The 19,706-nt window shown below is 37.7% G+C and overlaps 1 protein-coding gene across 1 annotated transcript in view; it reads right to left on the bottom strand.

The window, feature by feature from the left end:
* Window positions 1–19,706, bottom strand: part of AGPAT5 (1-acylglycerol-3-phosphate O-acyltransferase 5) — a 63,322-nt gene that overhangs the window by 25,073 nt on the left and 18,543 nt on the right. The window contains exons 3-5 of the mRNA XM_012457368.3: window positions 10,488–10,603; window positions 8,662–8,751; window positions 27–117 (exon numbers count right to left, since the gene is read on the bottom strand). Coding sequence (XP_012312791.1) covers window positions 27–117; window positions 8,662–8,751; window positions 10,488–10,603 — 297 coding nt within the window. The remainder of the gene's footprint in view (window positions 1–26; window positions 118–8,661; window positions 8,752–10,487; window positions 10,604–19,706) is intronic.

Here is a 19,706-nt window from a genome sequence, read left to right on the forward strand (position 1 = left end):
TCAAACACTGTCAAATTTTTACTTACCACGTTGGGCAGCAAATGCCTGACTAGATGAAATGACTTTTGTTTGTTCTGGATTATACCTCGTACCTTCTGGAAAAATCACAAGATACATCTGCGGGACATAAAGGAAATTTGGTTTATTTTGTGTGAGTTTTTTGTTACTGTTGTTAACTTAAAAAGGCTAAACCTACTAATGCTAGGAAAGTATTTCCTACAGTAAGAGAAAATGTCTATTCACTTACATGTGACCTTCATTTCAAACAAAGCAACCAAAATGCAACAATTCAATTAAGTTTGAACATAGCGCAGACTATATTTTAAATGCAGTGCTACATTCATTGGTAGGTCAGCTATGAAGAATCTAAAAACGTTTTTAATTACACGCTAATAGTTCACTAATTAAAAATAGGTCATGAAATGCAGACTCATTCAAAGCCTCAATTACTGAGTTTTTTCCTTGTCAAGATCCTGTAATATGTCATTTTTAGAAGTACAAATTTTAGAAATCAGTATCCTTAAGTACCAACACTAAAAAGTACCTCATTTGAGGAAACTGATACACTAAATTTCTACCATGTAAAAGGTTCTAAGTGTTCACATTCAACAGCTTCACACAGAATTCCTATTTTACATAGCTCCTTTAGTGCATTTTAAATTTTAAATTTTTCTTTATAAATAACCTTATTTGTTATGTAAACTGAAATTAAAATAATATAAAGAATATCAAGCTGGGTGTTTACTAAGTAATCAATTAGTCTACGTTTTTACACTTACCTGCTTGGGAAAGTAAAAACAGAAATATTAAAATTATACAGCAAAACTCCTAACTTTAAGAACTGAGTTACAAAAACTACACTAATAACTTTGACAGCCAGAAGACAAAATTAAGATATTCATAGCAAATCTTTTCAAATACAAACAGAATACAGGAAACAAGACAGGAGCTGATGGGAGAAAACTGTGTTCACTGGGTCCCTTCCTGCCAGATCTCAGATGCTACTCAGACTATACCATCCACCTCTGTACATATCTCATTCAGTCCTCTTCGGGATGTCTGTGATTATAAAGCTCCTACTTAAAAACCTATGTGGGACTGAATTTTTTCTTTAGATACTGGTATAATGGTATCTGAAAATTATGCATTTTCAGCTTCCATGCAATTATGCATGCTTTTTGTTCATTCATGTAATAGTCTTCAGAACCCATGCCTAACTTAGAAATTAACAGATTATATTACATCTTTATATTTCATAATGAAGTTTGATCAGATCTGTTAAGAAAATGTTAAAAAATGGGTAAAATTAGGAAAAAATGAAGAATTCCTTATTATATTCCAGCAACTAGAAAAAAAACAGGAAGACAAATATTAAAGCTAGTTTTAAAAACCACACATTCATTTTCATGAAAATGTATTTTCTATCAGTAAGGTTTACATTCAAAGCCATGAAAGCAACTCAATCATTTATAAATTAAACGATTATTTCAAAGGTTAATAGTAACTCATATGGTATTATTTGCTGTGTCTTAGATGTTTAATTTAAAACAACATTGACAGCAAGAAAGCATGAATTCATTCAGAACTAATTCAGAAACTATTTCTTATATACTCATTATGTTCCAGTAACTACATACAAGATAACAACACATAAGGTCCTTCCCTTCATGGTCTTTGTAGACAAGTGAAGAAAAGAAACACATTAAACAGATAAATTAAAACAAGTAATTACATATCATGATAGGATTGCAAAGAAAAAGAACAAGGTGTCATGAAGAAAAATGATGAGAGAGAATTTAGGAAGGGTGACGGGGCTCGGACCTAAAGAATGTGTAAAAGAATGAGTGCTTTTCCCTAAAGATGAGGAATATGGAAAGGATTTCCCTCACACCAGTTCTAGTCAAGGCTGTACTAACTAGGAGGTCTAGACAGAAAATTTAGCAAGAAAAAATAAAAGTCATCAAGATTAAAAAGGACAAAGTAAAATTGTTATTTCTATAATAATGACATGACTGTTTATGTAGGAAATCCTAAGAAATATATATTTTTAAGTTACTAGATAATAAGTAAGTCAATTATATGCCTAGGTTAACAATCAGAAACTTGAAACATTTTTAAATGCCATCTACAATAGCATCAAAAACTAAAATTCTTAGGGAATATACCTGGCAAAATGTGTGCAAACATGTACATTAAAGTACAAAACACACTGAGATAAACAAAGAAGACCTAAGTAAACAAATGTAGGCTATGTTCATGAATCCAAAGATTCAATCCTGCTATATCAATTCTTCCCAAATTCACCTATACATTCAATACAATCAAAATGAAAATCCCACAAACTTTGGGAAGAAATTGTCAAGCTAATTCTATAATTCATATAGAAATGCAAAGGACCTAAAATAGCCAAAACTACTTTGAAAAGACAGAACAAATTTAGAAGACAACTACAGTATTTCAAAACTTATTATAAAGCGAGTTTTCTTAAGACAGTATGGTACTAGCATAAGGATACACACATAGATCAATGTAACAGAACAAATGGTCCACTGATCTAGGGATAATACACCCATTTATATTCAGTCTACTTATTTCAAACACTGGGGGAAAATAATCTTTTCTACAGTGATGGTTATCTATATTTAAAAAAAAAAACTTCGACCTTACACCATATAAAAAATTAATTAGAAATACATCCTACACCTAAATGTAAAAGCAAAACTCTCAAATTTCCAGAAGAAAACATAGGAGAAAATATTAGCAACCTTGAGTTTGGCAAGGACTTCTTAAATAGGATACGAAAAGCAGAAATAATGAGAGAAAAACATAAATAAAGCTTAAAAGTATGTTCTTCAAAAGATACATATAAATTTATAAAAATTTTTAAAATGTTCTCAAAAAAGACACTATTTATAAATTGGAAAAGGCAAGTCACAGATGCAAAAAAACTTGTAAAGGAACATTCTTAGGAGTGACAGGCTCCCCTCATTTGAACATGCTTCACTTTACTGAGCTTCACAGAAACTGCATTTTTCCATTTGAAAGTTTGTGACAACCCTGCATCAAGCATCTATTGGTGCCATTTTGCCAACAGTATGTGCTCACCTCACATCTCTGTGTCATATTTTGGTAATTCTCACAATATTTCATGTTATTATATCTGTTATTGTGATCTGTCATCTCTGATGTTACTACTGTAATTGTTTGGGGGGTATCATGAATTGCACCCATATAAGATGACAAATTTAACTGATAAATGTCATGTGTGTTGACTGCTCCACTGGTGGCCCATTCCCCTGTCTCTATCTCTCCTGCCCCTTTGACTTCCCTATTCGCCGAGACACAACAATATTGAAATTAGGCCTCTTAATAACCCAACCATGGCTACTAAGTGTTCAAGTGAAAGGAAGAGTTGCCCGTCTCTCATTTTACATTAATAACTGGAAATGGCTTAGTGAGGAAGGTATGCTGAAAGTCAAGGCAGGCCAAAAACTAAGCCCTTTACACCAAACAGTCAATTTGTAGATGCAAAGGAAGAGTCCTTATAGAGAATTAAAAGTGCTACTTCACTGAACACATGAATGATTAGAAAGCAAAACAACCTGATTGTTGATATGGAGAAAGTTTGAGTGCTCTAGGTAAAACATCAAACCAGCCATGGCATTCCCTTAAGGCAAATCCTAATCCGGAGCAAGGCCCTAACTCTCTTTAGTTCTATGAAGGCTGAGAGAGGTAAAGAAGCAGCAGAAAAGGAAGTTAGAAGCTAGCAGAGGTTGGTCCGTGAGGTTTAAGGAAAGACGCCATCTCTCCATAACATAAAATTGAAGTGGCAAGTACTGATGTATAAGCTATAGCAAGTTATCCAGAAAATCTACCTGAAATAAAATAAAGATTAAACAGCAGATCTGGGATTGAAACCCAAATCTAATTTCAAAACCAATACTCTGATAGACCAGGCTGCCAAACATCTGAAAACAAACAAGTGAAAGTTGGAAGAAAAAGTATAAGTCTCCATATTTGTGTCGTAAGTTTTACTAGCTCATACTCTAACAAAATGACTTCTATAAGTATAGTTATGTTTATCACAAATATGTTTCATTTGCATCCACAACCAATAAGTACCTTATGAAAATAGTGCATTGTCCCAGCAATTATGAAGATGTATTTCTTCATAATTTATAATACAAATATATTTTTAAAACAAAATTCTGCATTTTTCAAATAATACTAATACCAAGTAAGAACTGATATAATCATGAAATAGACTGATGAGAACTATTAAGCCCCATGAAAGCTGACTTCACAGATTCTACCATGTCACTTACTTAATTCACCTTCAGAAACAAAAGAATCATAAAGACCCTGAGCAAGATGTGTCTTCTTTCACAGGCATTCCATATTAAGAAATCAAACAGCCATCCAGATTCTTAGAAACCTGATCTGGGACAGTGACCCTACAGTGACAGTGCTCAGCACTGCCTCTTGAGCCTGCCAGTCTGTTATCCATACTGTGCTAGGAACATAAAAGGCTGGAATTTTGCCCACAAAACACAGGAAGGCTCTTCTGGTAGCCCATAATAGACTAGGTTATTTGAACCAACCTTCCTACTGAAAACAAATTAAAAAGCTGGATATAACATTATTTTAAAAGTATCCAAAAAAAAAAAAAAAAAAAAAGTATCCAAGAGTTGGCAAGATGTTAAGACCAAAATTAAGCAAACACAGTAAAGCAGAAGTAAGCATAAAACAGAACTTTGTTTTACAAGATTCAAACGGTGAGGGGAACAGACACTGAAGCCCATGGACCTTCTAATAGAAATGTGAAGAGAGACCCAAAAGTAAAGGAAACACCAAAGGCTCCACTCTCAGGGTGAAAGTAAATTAAAGGTGAGCAGATCTCATGTGGATTTGCAACCCTGGCTGTACTACCTGAATGGCTGGCTCAGTTCACCTCCCACTCAGAATCTGGTTTGAGTGGGGTCCAGACTAGAGGAGCCTTAAGAGGTCCAGCTAAAACAGGTAGACATGTTCTCTGGATAAAGACACTTTCACCTGAGGCTTCAACTGATTTCTACAAACTTACCAAATACAACCGGCAGCAAAGGAAGATAACAAAGTAAATAAGGAAAGAAAGTACCACGAGCAAGAACCAGCAGAAAACAACAGACTCAGACAGGACTTCAGGCACTGAAATAACCCAACACACCTTTTAAATAATGCCTTTAGCACTTAAAGAAACAAAGACAAGCTTGAAGGTTAAAACCAAAATAACAGATTTGACAAAAACCATATAGCACTTATATAATGAAAAACAATTAAATTTTAAACACTGGAGTTGAATGGATTTGTATACATTCTGGATTGTATTTTAGAACAGAAAAAGGACATTCGTGGAAAACCTAGCGAAGTCTGAGTAAAAATCTGTAGTACAATTAATAGTGTGGTATGTTTATTTCTTAGTTTTGACAAATGCACTATGTTATGTAAGATGTCAACATTGGATATTACCATTAAAGCCAGATGAACAGTAAATAGGAACAATCTCTTCTTTTTGTGTAACATTTTTATAAATCTAAAATTTTCCTAGTTTTGAAATTTATTAACCAAAAATGGGAGGCTGCATCCATGAAGTATGTAGAATGCTGAAGGAATACTGCTCCCAACCCTACAGCAACAACACTGACAATCTGTAGGTTCATGACTTTTCTTGGACCCTTCAGAGAGGTGAAAGGTTAAAAGGCAACCAACTAACCCAAAAGTCTAAGGAAAGACAGAAAACTCAAAGGTGAAACGAGTTGCAAGCACTTGTTTACTTGAGGGCCAATGCTAACAGATGCCAGCAAAAAAGAATTTGGCTAAAAATTTTAACAATTTTGCAGAAAGCCAAGTATAAGCCAGTGGAACAGAAGAACCCCTGGGCTACAGACAAGGAAAATGTACCACAATTCACAAGCTCTACCCACAGACCTTCTGTGTACTCATAAGAAAAAGAAAGAAAAGAAAAAGGAAAACATACTGGGGTCAGGGAAGACTGGATGTAGCCTTGTCGGAGGGGCAGCAGCCCTGCAGGAAAGGCTCAGGGGCCAGCCCAGATCTTCCCTCTATCCTTCCTATGGAACAGCAGCCTTAAATTGATGAATAGGGACAACAAAACCCTGCTTTCCATGTGAGGCTGGGGGATAAGAACAGGGGAAAAGACTCTGTAGAAGGCAGGAATACATCCTGGGCACAGACTTCCAGCCAGAAGCAGGGCAAGGTCAGAGAAGGCTCCACCCCTGAGATTCTCTTGAAGAATAAAAAGACACTTCCCTTCCTTCTCCTACCACCAAACTAACGAGTTCAGTAACAAGTGTCAGAGAAGTACAGTGGGGAAAGGCACAAAGAGGAGAGCCAGTCTGAGGTGCCATGTGAAAATGCTGAGTGTGGAACAGACACTGAGGAAAAGCTCTAGCGGGAGGACATCTCCCACCTACACACAAAGTAATGAGTGCTACAGAAACCTGAAGGCTGTGAGAAAAAGCACAGTAGCAGAACCCAAATCCAGTGCAACTCCTGAGTGGACTGACTCAACTCCTCAACACTAAAGCCTGAGCAAAAAGACAAGTCTATCCATTTCCAGGTATCTAGACAACTTGCCTCCATCTCTACTGTCTTACAAAAGAGGCCCAGCTTTCACCAAAATCTTAGGAAGTATGACAAAGGCAAGATAAAGCACGATCTGAAGAGATAAAGCAATCAAAATTTCCAGACTCAGATATGGCCCAAATGTTGGAATTATCAAGCAGGTAATTTAAGATAACTGCAAGTATAATGAAATGATAGAGGTTCAAGTGGAAAAAGTGAGTAAGCTTTACGATCAGATAGATATTCTCAGCACAGAGATGGAAACTATGAAACAGAATCAAAGGGAAATGCAAGGAATGAAACACACAGTAACAGAGATGAAGAGTACCTTCAACTGGCTCATCAGTAGACTCAACAAAGCCAAAGGAAGAATACATGACCTTGAAGATGGGTCAACAGAAATTATCCAAACTACGTGAAAAGAAAACAGTGAGGGGGGCATAAAACAAAACAAACCAAAAAATGCATCCAAGACCTAAAGAACAGCAACGAATGAGCCAGCACAAACATAACTGGAGAGGAGAAATAGAGTAGGAAGAATATTTAAAGAAATAAGAGCAAAGAATTTTCCAAAATTAATAACAGGCACCAAATCATAAATCCAAGCTCAGAGGACCAATCAAGGTAAATTTTTTTTAATGACACTCAGATATATAATACTTAAACTGCTGCAAACCATAAACAAGGAGAGAAACTCATGAAGGCAGCTAGAGAAACAGAGACACATGACAACTGTACAGAGCTGATTTTCTCAGTCCTAGCGCTATTGACAGCTATATTTATGGGGCCAAAAAAGCAAGGGGCCACTGTGTATAGAACACCAACATTCACCCAAGAGGTAGCTATCTTTGTTTGCTTCATATATACAATTTCCATAGCAGGACACAGAAGAAACTCCACAGCAATCATCTGTGGCTGGGTGACTGGACAGCTGGGAAAGAAGTGGGATGGACGTTTTAAAGCATAAATTCATGATTGTTAAATTTTAATGTTTTATAAAAGGTTGCTAAACATATTACCAACCCATTCTGTCTTTTGGAGATCTACATACAATGCCACAATTCTGTCCAAATTCACCACACTGTTTCAGAGTAACCAGACCCTTAGAAGACACCAAGCTTGGTTCTCAAGGCTGAGCTATAACAGGATAAAGGGTTAGTATTCATCTTAATCCATTCTGCTTCTGTCACCCCACCCATGCTCAGAATAGGATGCAATGTCCTAATGTAAAGACACCTAGTAGAGGCATGTGAATAAATAATGCTCACACCGGGCACTTAACCAGCTGACCGTGAAGAACTCTTCCTTCACCATGGGCTCCAACTGCTGCCCAGGACCCCCGGTGAAGGGAGGGCAAGAGGAGAGGAAGGAAGACGGAGGGAGGGAGCAAGAGAGGAAAGGGAAAGCCCGTGCACATGAGTTAAGCTTCTGAGCACATGTTATGCACTGAAAGAGAAAGCCCAAGTAGTCACGTACTCATGGTGCTTTGTCTTAGGAGGGAACCATGGGAAAAGCCAGTGGCAGCAATCAGCATTCTACACGTAGCAGATTGAACTCCCCCCACTTTTGTGGAACAAAGTTTTATAAAATATTGTTTACACTGAATGATTTTACATTTGTAGATATTCACATTTTTTTTCTGTATATGTAAGACATTCCAAATTTACACTGACAAAAAACAGTCGCTACTTCTACAACTAAATCTGATACTAAAGAAGACAACAAGATGAGCTCTTAAAGTACTTAAATGTCAAGTTAAAATGCAGTTAGTCCTATTCATAGACTGTGAAAAACACCAAATGTTCTCTTTATTCCTCTTCACACTGACCAGCAAAGGACCTCGTTGTATACAGCAATCTTTCTGATGGCTGAAAAAACGCTTACCTATATTTTAAAGGTTTCTGTTACCTCAGCATAACTCTGAATTAGTAATGAGACATGGGAAAATCATTTTCAAAACAATTCCTAGATTTTAATTTAATTCTTCAATGTAGAAACTGAGAGTTGGTAAGAAAATAGAAGTGGGTAGGCGCTTACCGGAGTTCCTGCGTTCACGTAGCTCTGCAGCTTGTTTCTCATCTCTTTCTCATTAAATTTGGCACTTCGCTTTACATAGATTCCTCCATGCTGCCACAATACAAACAGGAGAAAGAAGGGTTTACTTTTAAAATAACGATTGGCCACAGTCATCAAAAAGGCAACTTTTCTTTCAAAAAGTACAGAATACAAACTACATTTCAGAATTTAATCTATATTTAATACCTTCAAATATTAGCTTCTAAAGAACATTCAGCTGAAAATTACCTGGTCTCAACATAATTCAAGAAAACTGCATGTGACACTGTACTGGAAAATACATAAACTTTATTTTTGTTGGCAGTTAAAATGAAAATGCTTTCTTTCTTAAATATACATTTTTAAAAATAAAAAAAGTGATCAATCAGATGGATTTAACTCCCAATTTTTCCACCCACTTATTACGGTGTCACTAAAAAGTTTCCTTAAAATGTCAATACTCATGGTCTTTAGGGATTTTTAAAAAATCAATCCTGCTACAGATATTTATGTGGCACTGTTAATGGGCAGAACTGTGTTCCCCCAAGTCGGTCTACCAAAGCTCTAATAGCTCCCACTGTGACTGTATTCAGAGACAGGGACTTAGAGGTGGTAACAAAGGTTAAAAAACAGCCTAAGAGTGGGACCTTAGAAGACTTTGTAGAAGAATCAGTCATCCAGTGTGACTAGTCCTTCTAAGAAGCGGAAGCAATGCCACGGCAGCTTGGGCACAGGGAGAAAACCACATGAGGACACAGGAAGAAGGCTGGCTGCTGCCTGCAAGTCAGAGAGAGAGGCTTGCGGAGACTAACTCTGTCAACACCTTATCTTTGATGTCTAGCCTCCAGAACTGGAGAAATAAGTTTCTTCACGCTAAGCACTTTATATACATCACTCACTATTTTTAAAATATCATACGGATGACTAATGACTGTTAACAATAGTTTCTTAATGTAATTGTGTATCAAGTTCTGTGCCTTTAAATTTCCTATTTGTTGAATCTTTGTACATTTGCATTTTTGCCCTTTCATTTACTTTTACTGCAGCTGGCCCTTCATTTCCATGTGTTCCACATCTGCAGATTCAACAACCACAGATCAAAATATGTGAACAAGTGAAAATAATATAAAATAATAAGTAAAAAAATAAAGTATAACAACCATTTACATGGCATTTATAATGTATTAGATATTAAAAGTAATCTAGAAATGACTTAAAGTAGTCCATAGGTTATATACAAATACTATGCCATTCTATATAAGGATCTTGAGCATTGTAGATTTTGGTCTGTGGTGGTCCTAAAACCAGTCTCCATAGATGCTGAAGGAAAGTATATAGATAATTAGACAGGTATATAAATACATACCACTAAAAATACCAATTAAAATTACTTCGAGAATAAACTATTAAACCCATTTTAAAAACCACACATTTACGTTAAGTATATGTTAAATTTCAAAATATAAAATAGGGCTGAGTGTGGCAGCTCACACCTATAATCTCAGCATTTTGGGAAGATGAAGCAGGCAGATTGCTGGAGTCCAAGACCAGCCTGGGCAACACAGCGAGACCCCATCTCTACAAAAAATACACAATGTAGTCGAGCATGGTGGTGGGCACTCACAGTCCCAAATACTTGGGAGGCTGAGACAGGAGGTTCACTTGGGCCCCAGAGGTAAAGGCTGTAGTGAGCTGTGTTCACACCACTGCACTCAGCCTGGGCAACAAAGTGAGATGTCTCCCCCTCCCCCAACCCCCCACAAATTATAGCCTACATATATAGAGAGAAAAGCATGGAAACAAGTTACCTGAGAAAAATAACACCCATACAATGGCAGCCATTTTAACCCATCTTTCAGCACGTAGCGCACATGTCCAAGCGCATTCTGCCTGATGGCCAAGATGTCAGCAACAATCCAGTCAACTGCAGAGACAGGACCCCGTGAGTGCATACATGAACTCTTCACAGGTTGTACTGGAAATATGCTTTGAGAGTACTGTGATTAGGATCTTTAAAATTTCTTTAAATCAACCCCAGATATTTAAAAAATATAAATATTCTGTTGAGTTTTGTTTCGTTTTGTATTTCTTGAAAGGGTTTTAGTTTGAAAGATAAAACACAGTCACAAAATACCTAAATAATCCAGCAGCAGCATGTATAGGGAATAAAATGAGCTTCTCTAATTTCTAAAGCTTAGAAAACAATGATTTTTTTAATGAGAAAGGGGAAATTATAAACAAAAAAATGGCCAAATGAAACTGGGAACTGCAACTAAATATTGTGTGTGTGTGTATATATGTTCAGCAAAAGGCAAGGACACTTTATCTTTACTAATGAGTTTTTAGGACTTGGTACTAGGTTAGGATGGCAATCAAACAAAGGTCCCACATGCCTTACAACTGTGCTGGGTAGATACATGTGTTCCTTATGTAACCAAGTAAAATGATCCCAGGCTGCTAATAACTATAGTTATATAAATATGTTATTAACAGAGGGTTGCAAAAACAAGGGTAAGATGATATGAGTTGATAACAGTAGCAACAAAAAACTTCCTAGAAGTTAGGTTTTTAGTTGAGCTTTCAAAAAGAGAAAATTCCCAACACAGAGTGGTCCTTGCCAAATTAAACAAACAGGAAACAGCAAAGTGGGTGCAGAGGATGGGAAACAGAGGACACATTTTAAAGAGGAAATGAAGTGAAATTAACAGGACAAATGATAAAGGTCTTAAGAACCACAGAAACTTGGATTTGAAACTAAATGGCTACAAACTATCTCTTGATGAGAAAGAAAACATATAAAAATGAAACGTAAGGGAGACTTCTCTAATACACAGATGAGCTCAATGATAGGATACTCGAAAAGAAAATTGTTAAGAATCTGTGAAAAGAATAGTCCTAGCATCACCATGTGCTCAGGCCATGAAAATGAGAACAAAAGGAGTGAATCAGAGGAAGGAAATGTTTAAAAAAAAAACAACCTGTAGAAAATAAAAGCTAAGAAGTTAAAGGAATTACAATAAACTTTTAGCCAAAGATGACATTTTCCCACAGATTGCAGGATGATTAGCTCTCAGCTATGTGAAATCCATTAGACAATGCACCATACTAGACAGAATATCCCAAAGAAAATTTAGCCAGTTTATGAAACTTTTGTTACGGCTCCCTATAAGTAGAATGTTGCTTGCAAAGATTCTTCCCTATAGTATATGATCCCAGAGACAGACACAATCTGTGTTATGGGGTTGAGATACCTACACTATTTGGCTATCAATGATCACTTTTCTGTAAAGTATATAACTTCCTGTTGAAGCCCTTTCCCTAGCTCCTCCTAATTTAGATCAAAGAAATAACTGATAGACCTATTTCTTTCTAGTCATGCCTTAGAAACCATATCATAAACCCTGTTATAATACAAAAGTAAGCAGATAATAAATTCTTAGAACTAATTCTGTATGGTTCTGTATGGTTCCCAGGCTAAAGTACATCTTGGAAACATAGTTGGGGCACAAAGCTAAAAACCAGCTTCAGCATCTTTTCCTGCAACAATTAGTTTTTAAAATTTGGAGGAATTTTAAAAATGCATTTTATTTCTTAAAAGTGGTTTTATGGTTATTTATGGCCTCAGATGCACCTCCCAAGAACTTTTAAGAGAAAGTGTAAGATTTCCAAAATAGATCATGTTCGTAATAAGCTGCCCTGGGCTATGCCCTTAAATTTGAAAATTTTAGTGGAAACATTTAAGACCTAGTTTAAGTAGTCAAAACATACAAGCTTCATGTCACCAATATGTGCTATGGAATTACCTTTATTTCTTGTTTTTCTCAGCTATGTTTCAGATAGGATTACACTAGATTACAGATACTTTCTGACTATCCAAGTTACAGCTGAGATGATATTGCTTTAACAATAACTATTCACATTTTGTGTTCTGGCATAATTTAACTAAGATAGCAATAAATTTGACTGTGAGAATCTTCCATGGCGATCCAGCCAAAGCAGTGTCATTGTTGCCATTAACTTGGAGGAGAGGAGTGGAAGGCAGTTAGGGACAGGAAGTCTAATTTCCTCACCCCTATCCTCATGTTAGAGCAGTTCCTAACTGATGAGGACACTGTGGAGTCTAAGAGATATTGCACGTGCAGCACTTCCCCACCACGGATCCAGGGCTATGCTAATGGCTAGCTACAACTGTCATCACAACCACTTTTAAATGCCAGGTCCTCCACCAGGATTAGGAGATAGCCTCTGTAAAGTGCCTAAAAGGAGATATCACTCACACTTTACCAATAAGGCTCTGAGAGATAAGTAATTTGCCTAATGACAACCAGCCTATTGCAGAACAGCATTTCTGCAATGCTGAACAGGAAGCTAGGTCTCTCTGATTCCAAAGTTCATGCCTTTTTATAACACTCCACTCACTATGCATGCTGTTCAACAAGAAAACTAACATGTAAGCCAAGAAAAGGGAACATTTCATGAAATTAAAAAGACAAATAGTAGGTTGAGCGTGGTGGCTCATCTCTGTAATCCCAGCACTTTGGGAGGCCGAGGTGGGCAGATCACCTGAGGTCAGGGGTTCAAGACCAGACTGACCCACATGGTAAAACCCTATCTCTACCCAAAATGCAAAATTAGCCAGACTTGGTGGCGGGCACCTGTAATTCCAGCTACTCGGGAGGCTGAGGCAGGAGAATCGCTTGAACCTGGGAGGCAGAGGTTGCAGTGAGCTGAGATCACGCCATTGCACTCCAGCCTGGGGGTGACAGTGCAAGACTCTGTCTCAAAAAAAAAAAAAAAGGCAAATAGTATCAAAAGTAGGTATTTGAAGGATGAGGGAAAGGAATAACAGCCACTACATCCTGCTGACTCTGGAGAGAAGTAAGTTCACAGAGACAGAATGCAGAGGCAAGGATGTGCCAAGCGAAAACATGGGAGGAGAGAGACTAATTTAAATGTCAATTCTTTTGAACACCAGGCCAGGAAACTCATTTATTCTGGCAAGCCTGGCAGAAGACAAACTAGAAAGTCTAAGCAGAACAGCAGTCTCTGAAATATTCTTTCTGCTAATTACATTTTCAGAGATACTCCGTCATGACTCCTAACATCTCCAAAGGGTTTTAAAAGGGTACCTAAACACGATTGGACAATGAACCATGTCTATGGCTAGGCTTTACGGGTCTCTGGAACCCTAAAACTGCATGCAAAGTTTTATATGCACATTTTTTTCTGGGAAAAGGCTCCATCGTATACTGACTAAAGCCTGTAATTCTAAAGAAACTTAAAATCACTCTCCTGCTATTTGCCCAAGTTATGGAATTTTAAAAGGCTTTCAAAAAGCAGCCTTCCCAAATCCTGCTGGAATCAGGATCTGGTGCCAGAGCCATGAAGGAAAGTCACAGGCACTTGGAACTAGTGGGAAGGGAAGGGGAGTGGGTCTCTAATCTGATCAATGACACTCAGGTCAGTATGGTCTCAGTACGAAGATCATCCTTCCCATATGATCTTCTAGTCCCAAATATAAGTGGAATTGTGTTTTTTAATCTGCTGCTTTTTGATAGATGTTTTCTAGAAGTCCTCAATCTGAAGGAATATATATAAAAGCCAACATGTAGTGAGCACACAAATCAACAGGAATTTTATTAGAAGTAGCACTGGTGGGTCAAAGTGTATATACATTTTACATTTCTGATTGATGAGCTGCAGAAAGCTTTTATTAGTGTGTGAGTGCTCATCTCTTTACCAATGTCTGCACTTCCTTTGCTTCTTCAAATGTGTTTGGTTTAATTCCAGTTTGCTATTGTTCAATTAGAGGAATTGCAGAAGACTGGTCTTCAAAATAGTGCAGTATATACTTTAAGATACTTGTAAAAACCTTTTTAAGTAAGTCTCAAGAATTTGCAAAAATAGTACATTGAATCCTATGACCCTTTCAGCAATATTTATCACTATCAGCAACACTTACAGGAATGTTCAGAGAACTCACTCCACAAGTCACTACTAGAGGGTTCTGTTAATAGAGCAGAGTTTATACTGAAACCTGGACAAAGAAAAGTTGGCAGGGAAACTAAACAAGGAATTTTAAGAGAATCCTGTTAAACAGAAAGACAACTCTACGTGAAATTAACACTGGATCAATATAAAGGAAATGCAGGAGAATCAAAGCTATCAAGAGTCATTTCCTGTGCTGGGACCGCAGATCCTTTTTATTTGATACTCAAACCCTGGTAGAAACAGGAACAGCAGAACGGTGTTAGAAGTAAAACGGCCAATATGTCTGCATGGGCCAGAGTTCTCAGCAGCATTGACGGGGGGTTAACTGTTTTGCTATTTTTGCCTAGAATGAAATGTAATTAGATAAAATAGCCTGAACAAGTCATGTAATAAAGTTGGGGAAAATACAAAGATACATGAAAATTCCTATCAAACCCTTGTTGCTTCAATTCTTGTCCTATAAATCTAAGTAATTAACTCACTAAATCGAGAAAAATGCATTTTAACTTCTTTTACTTTCTATACCTCATCTCTGCTACAAGTACTAATAAAAACCACAAAATCGTGAAGAAACAGCTGATGGAAAGAAAATAAAAGCCATAGGCATAAGCAATTTTCCCTTAAGAGTACTATATTGATCAGGCTGTTTTTAGCTTTGAGCTTCTAGGTATTATATTTTTTAAAATAATAAAAATGGAATTTAGGAAGTATGCATCAAAAGTAGCTACAGGTTTGAAAACATAAGTGGGATTTTTGGGGGATCTGAATTATTTGAAGAATTAAAAAGTACCTTACCCAATGACAATTTCCTGATTCTGCTACTGTACTACCGTTATATTAAGATGTCACCTTTGGGAAAAATATTGCTGAAAGGGTCATAGGATTCAATGTACTGTTTCTGCATATTCTTGAGACTTACTTAAAAAGGTTTTTACAAGTATCTTAAAGTATATACTGCACTATTTTGAAGACCAGTCTTCTGCAATTCCTCTGATTGAACAATAGCAAACTAGAATTAAACCAAACACATTTGAAGAAGCAAAGGAAGTACAGACATTGGTAAAGAGATGAGCACTCACACACTAATAAAAGCTTTCTGCAGCTCATCAATCAGAAATGTAAAATGTATATACACTTTGACCCACCAGTGCTACTTCTAGAAACATAACTTACACAAATAATGAGTACACTATTACAAGAGCTACGTGGGAGGAAGATCCAAGATGGCCAAATAGGAACAGCTCTGGGATGAAGTTCCCAGCAAGAACAATGCAGAAGGTGAGTGCTCACCACATTTCCAAACAAGTTTTCACTGCCCACAGACCAACAGATTCCCGGGCTGAAAAGCACCACGAGTTTTCAACACAGCTGTTTCAGCCGGTGCCACAGGTTGGCATACAGAAACTCACACAAATCTGGGCAGCTGTTTCAACAGGCACTTGGAAAGCCTGGGAGACAGAGCTGCCCATTCAACTGAAAGGGAGGGGGCAGAGACAGGGAGCCAGGTGATCTGGCTTGGCAGGTACCACACCCACAAAACAAGCAATGAGAGTTTCGCAGCAAGTGCAGCTGGAACTGGGATGGTCCAGCTCAGTGCGGGAGAAGGGCGTTCACCACTACCAGGGCAGTCTGCAAATACCCAGGCAGTTCACACAGCAGTTGAGAAGAGCCTGCTGCAGCTCAACAACATCTCTGCTGGCAGACTGTGACTAGACTACTCCGTGCGGGGCAGGGCATCTATGAAAAAAGGCAGCAGCATGTCAGGAACTTATAAATAAAGATGACCTTCCTAGGACAGAGCACCTGGGAAAAGAGGCGGTTATGAGTTCCACTGCAGCAGACTTAAAGGTACCTGCCCAAGAGCTCTGCACAGAAAAACAGAGCTCCCAGAACAGCACTTGAGCTCCTATAAGGGACAGACTGTCTCCTCAAGCAGCTCTGCAACCCCCATATACTGAAAGAGACAACTCATAAAGGAGAGCTCAGGCTGACATCTGGCAGGTACCCTTCTGGGATGAATATAACAGAAGAAGAAACCGGCAACAACCCTTACTTTTCTGCAGCACCCACGAGTGATCCCCAGGCAAGCAGGGTTTGGAGTGGACCTCCAGCAGCTGTGCAGCAGAGGGGCCTGACTGTGAGAAGGAAAACTAAGAAACAGAAAGAAATAGCTTCAACATCAACAAAAAGGATGTCCACTCAGAGACCCCATCCAAAAGTCACCAACTACAAAGACCAGAGGTAGATACAGCCACTAAGATGAGAAGAAACCAGCACAAAAAAGATGAAAACACCAAAAACTAGAACACCTCTGCTCCTCCAAGGGATCACAACTCCTCACCAGCTAGGGATCAAAGATGGATGGAGAATGAATCTGATGAATTGACAGAAACAGGCTTCAGAAGGTGGGTAATAAACTTCTCAGAGCTAAAAGAACATGTGCTAACCCAATTCAAAGAAACTTAGAACATATAGAAAAAAGGTTAGATGAGATTCTAACTAGAATAAACAGCTTAGAGAAGAATTATAAACAACTTGATGGAGCTGAAATTCACAGCATGAGAACTTCACGAAGTATACACAAGTTTCAATAGCCGAATCAACCAAGCAGAAGAAAGGATATCAGCGACTGAAGATCAACTCAATGAAATACAACAAGAAGGCACGAATAGAGAAAAAAGAGTGAAAAGAAATGAACAAAGCCTCCAAGAAATATGGGATTATATGAAAAGACCTAATCCACATTTGATAGGTATACCTGAATGTGATGGAGAGAATGAATCCAAGCTGGAAAACACACTTCAGGATATTATCCAGGAGAACTTCCCTAACCTAGCAAGGCAGGCCAACATTCAAGTCCAGGAAATATAGAGAACACCACAAAGATATTCCTCAAGAAGAGCAACCCCAAGCAACAAAACCGTCAGATTCACCAGAGTTGAAATGAAGAAAAAAATGCTAAGGGCAGCCAGAGAGAAAGGTTGGGTTACCCACAAAGGGAAGCCCATCAGACTCACAGTGGATCTCTCTGCAGAAACCCTACAAGCCAGAAGAGAGTGGGGGCCAATATGCAACATCCTTAAAGAAAAGAACTTTCAACCTAGAATTTCATATCCAGCCAAACTAAGCTTCATAAGTGAAGGAGAAATAAAATCCTTTATGGACAAGTAATTGCTGAGAGATTTCATCACCACCAGGCCTGCCTTACAAGAACTCCTGAAAGAAGCACTAAACAAGAAAAGGAACAACCATTACCAGCCACTCCAAAAACATACCAAATGGTAAAGACCATTGACACAATGACGAAACTGCGTCAACTAACAGGCAAAACATCCAGCTAGCATCAAAATGGCAGGATCAAATTCACAAATAACAATATTAATCTTAAATGTAAATGGGCTAAATGCCCCAATCAAAATACACTAACTGGCAAATTGGATAAAAAGTCAAGACCCATAGTGTGCTGTATTCAGGAAACCCTTCTCATGTGCAAGGACACACATAGGCTCAAAATAAAGGGATGGAGGAAGATTTACCAGGCAAATGGAGAGCAAAAAAAAGCATGAGTTGCAACCCTAGTCTCTGATAAAATGGACTTTAAACCAACAAAGATCAAAAGAGACAAAGAAGGGCACTACATAATGGTAAAAGGATCAATGCATCAAGAAGAGCTAATGATCCTAAATATATACACACCCAATACAGAAGTACCCAGGTACATAAAGCAAGTTCTTCATGACCTACAAAGAGACTTAGATTCCCACACAATAACAGTGGGAGACTTTAACACTCCATTGTCAATATTAGATCAACAAGACAGAAAATTAACAAGGATATCCTGGACTTGAACTCAGATCTGGACCAAGACCTAATAGACATCTACAGAAATTTCCACCCCAACTCCACAGAATATACATTCTTCTCAGCACTGCATGGCACCTACTCTAAAATTGACCACATAATTGGAAGTAAATCACTCCTTGGCAAATGCAAAAGAACGGAAATCATAACAAACAGTCTCTTAGACCAAAGTGCAATCAAATTAGAACTCAGAATTAAGAAACTAAATCAGAACTGCACAGCTTCATGGAAACTGAACAACTGACTCCTGAATGTCGACTGGATAAACAATGAAATGAAGGCAGAAATAAAGATATTCTTCAAAACCAATCAGAATGAAGACACAACATACCAGAATCTCTGGGACACATTTAAAGCAGTGTCTAGGGGAAATTTTACAGCAATAAATGCCCATCAGAGAAGTGAGAAAACATCTAAAATCGACACCCTATCATCAAAATTGAAAGAGCTAAAGGAGCAAGATCAAAAAAAAAGGTAGCAGAAGACGAGAAATAACTAGGATCAGAGCAGAACTGGAGGAGACAGAGACATAAAAAAACGCCTCAAAAAATAAATAAATCCAGGAGCTGGTTTTTTGAAAAGATCAACAAAATAGACAGACTGCTAGTCAGGTTGATAGAAAAGAGTGAAGAATCAAATAGATGCAATAAAAAACAATAAAGGGGACATCACCAGAGATTCCAGAGAAATACAAACTACCATCAGAGATTACTACAAACAACTCTATGCACATAAACCAGTAAACCTGGAAGAAATGGACAAATTCCTGAACACTTGCACCCTCCCAAGGCTAAACCAGGAAGAAGTTGAAACCTTGAACAGACCAATAACAAGGGCTGAAGTTGAGGCAGCAATTAATAGCCTACTAACCAAAAAAAGTCCAGGTCCAGAAGGGTTCACAGCTGAATGCTACCAGACAAAGAGGAGATGGTACCATTCCTTCTGAAACTATTCCCAAAAATACAAAAAGAGGGAATACTTCCAAAATCATTTTATGAGACCAACATCATCCTGATACCAAAACCCGGCAGAGACTCAACAAAAAAAGAAAACTAAAGGCCAATATCCATGATGAACATATATGCAAAAATCTTCAATAAAACACTGGCAAACTATTACAACAGCACATCAAAAAGCTTATGCATCACAATCAAGTAGGTTTCATCCTGGGGATG

The sequence above is a fragment of the Aotus nancymaae genome, unplaced genomic scaffold (assembly GCF_030222135.1).
Source record: "Aotus nancymaae isolate 86718 unplaced genomic scaffold, 86718_ANA_hifiasm-v0.15.2.pri h1tg000090l, whole genome shotgun sequence".
Lineage (NCBI taxonomy): Eukaryota > Metazoa > Chordata > Mammalia > Primates > Aotidae > Aotus > Aotus nancymaae.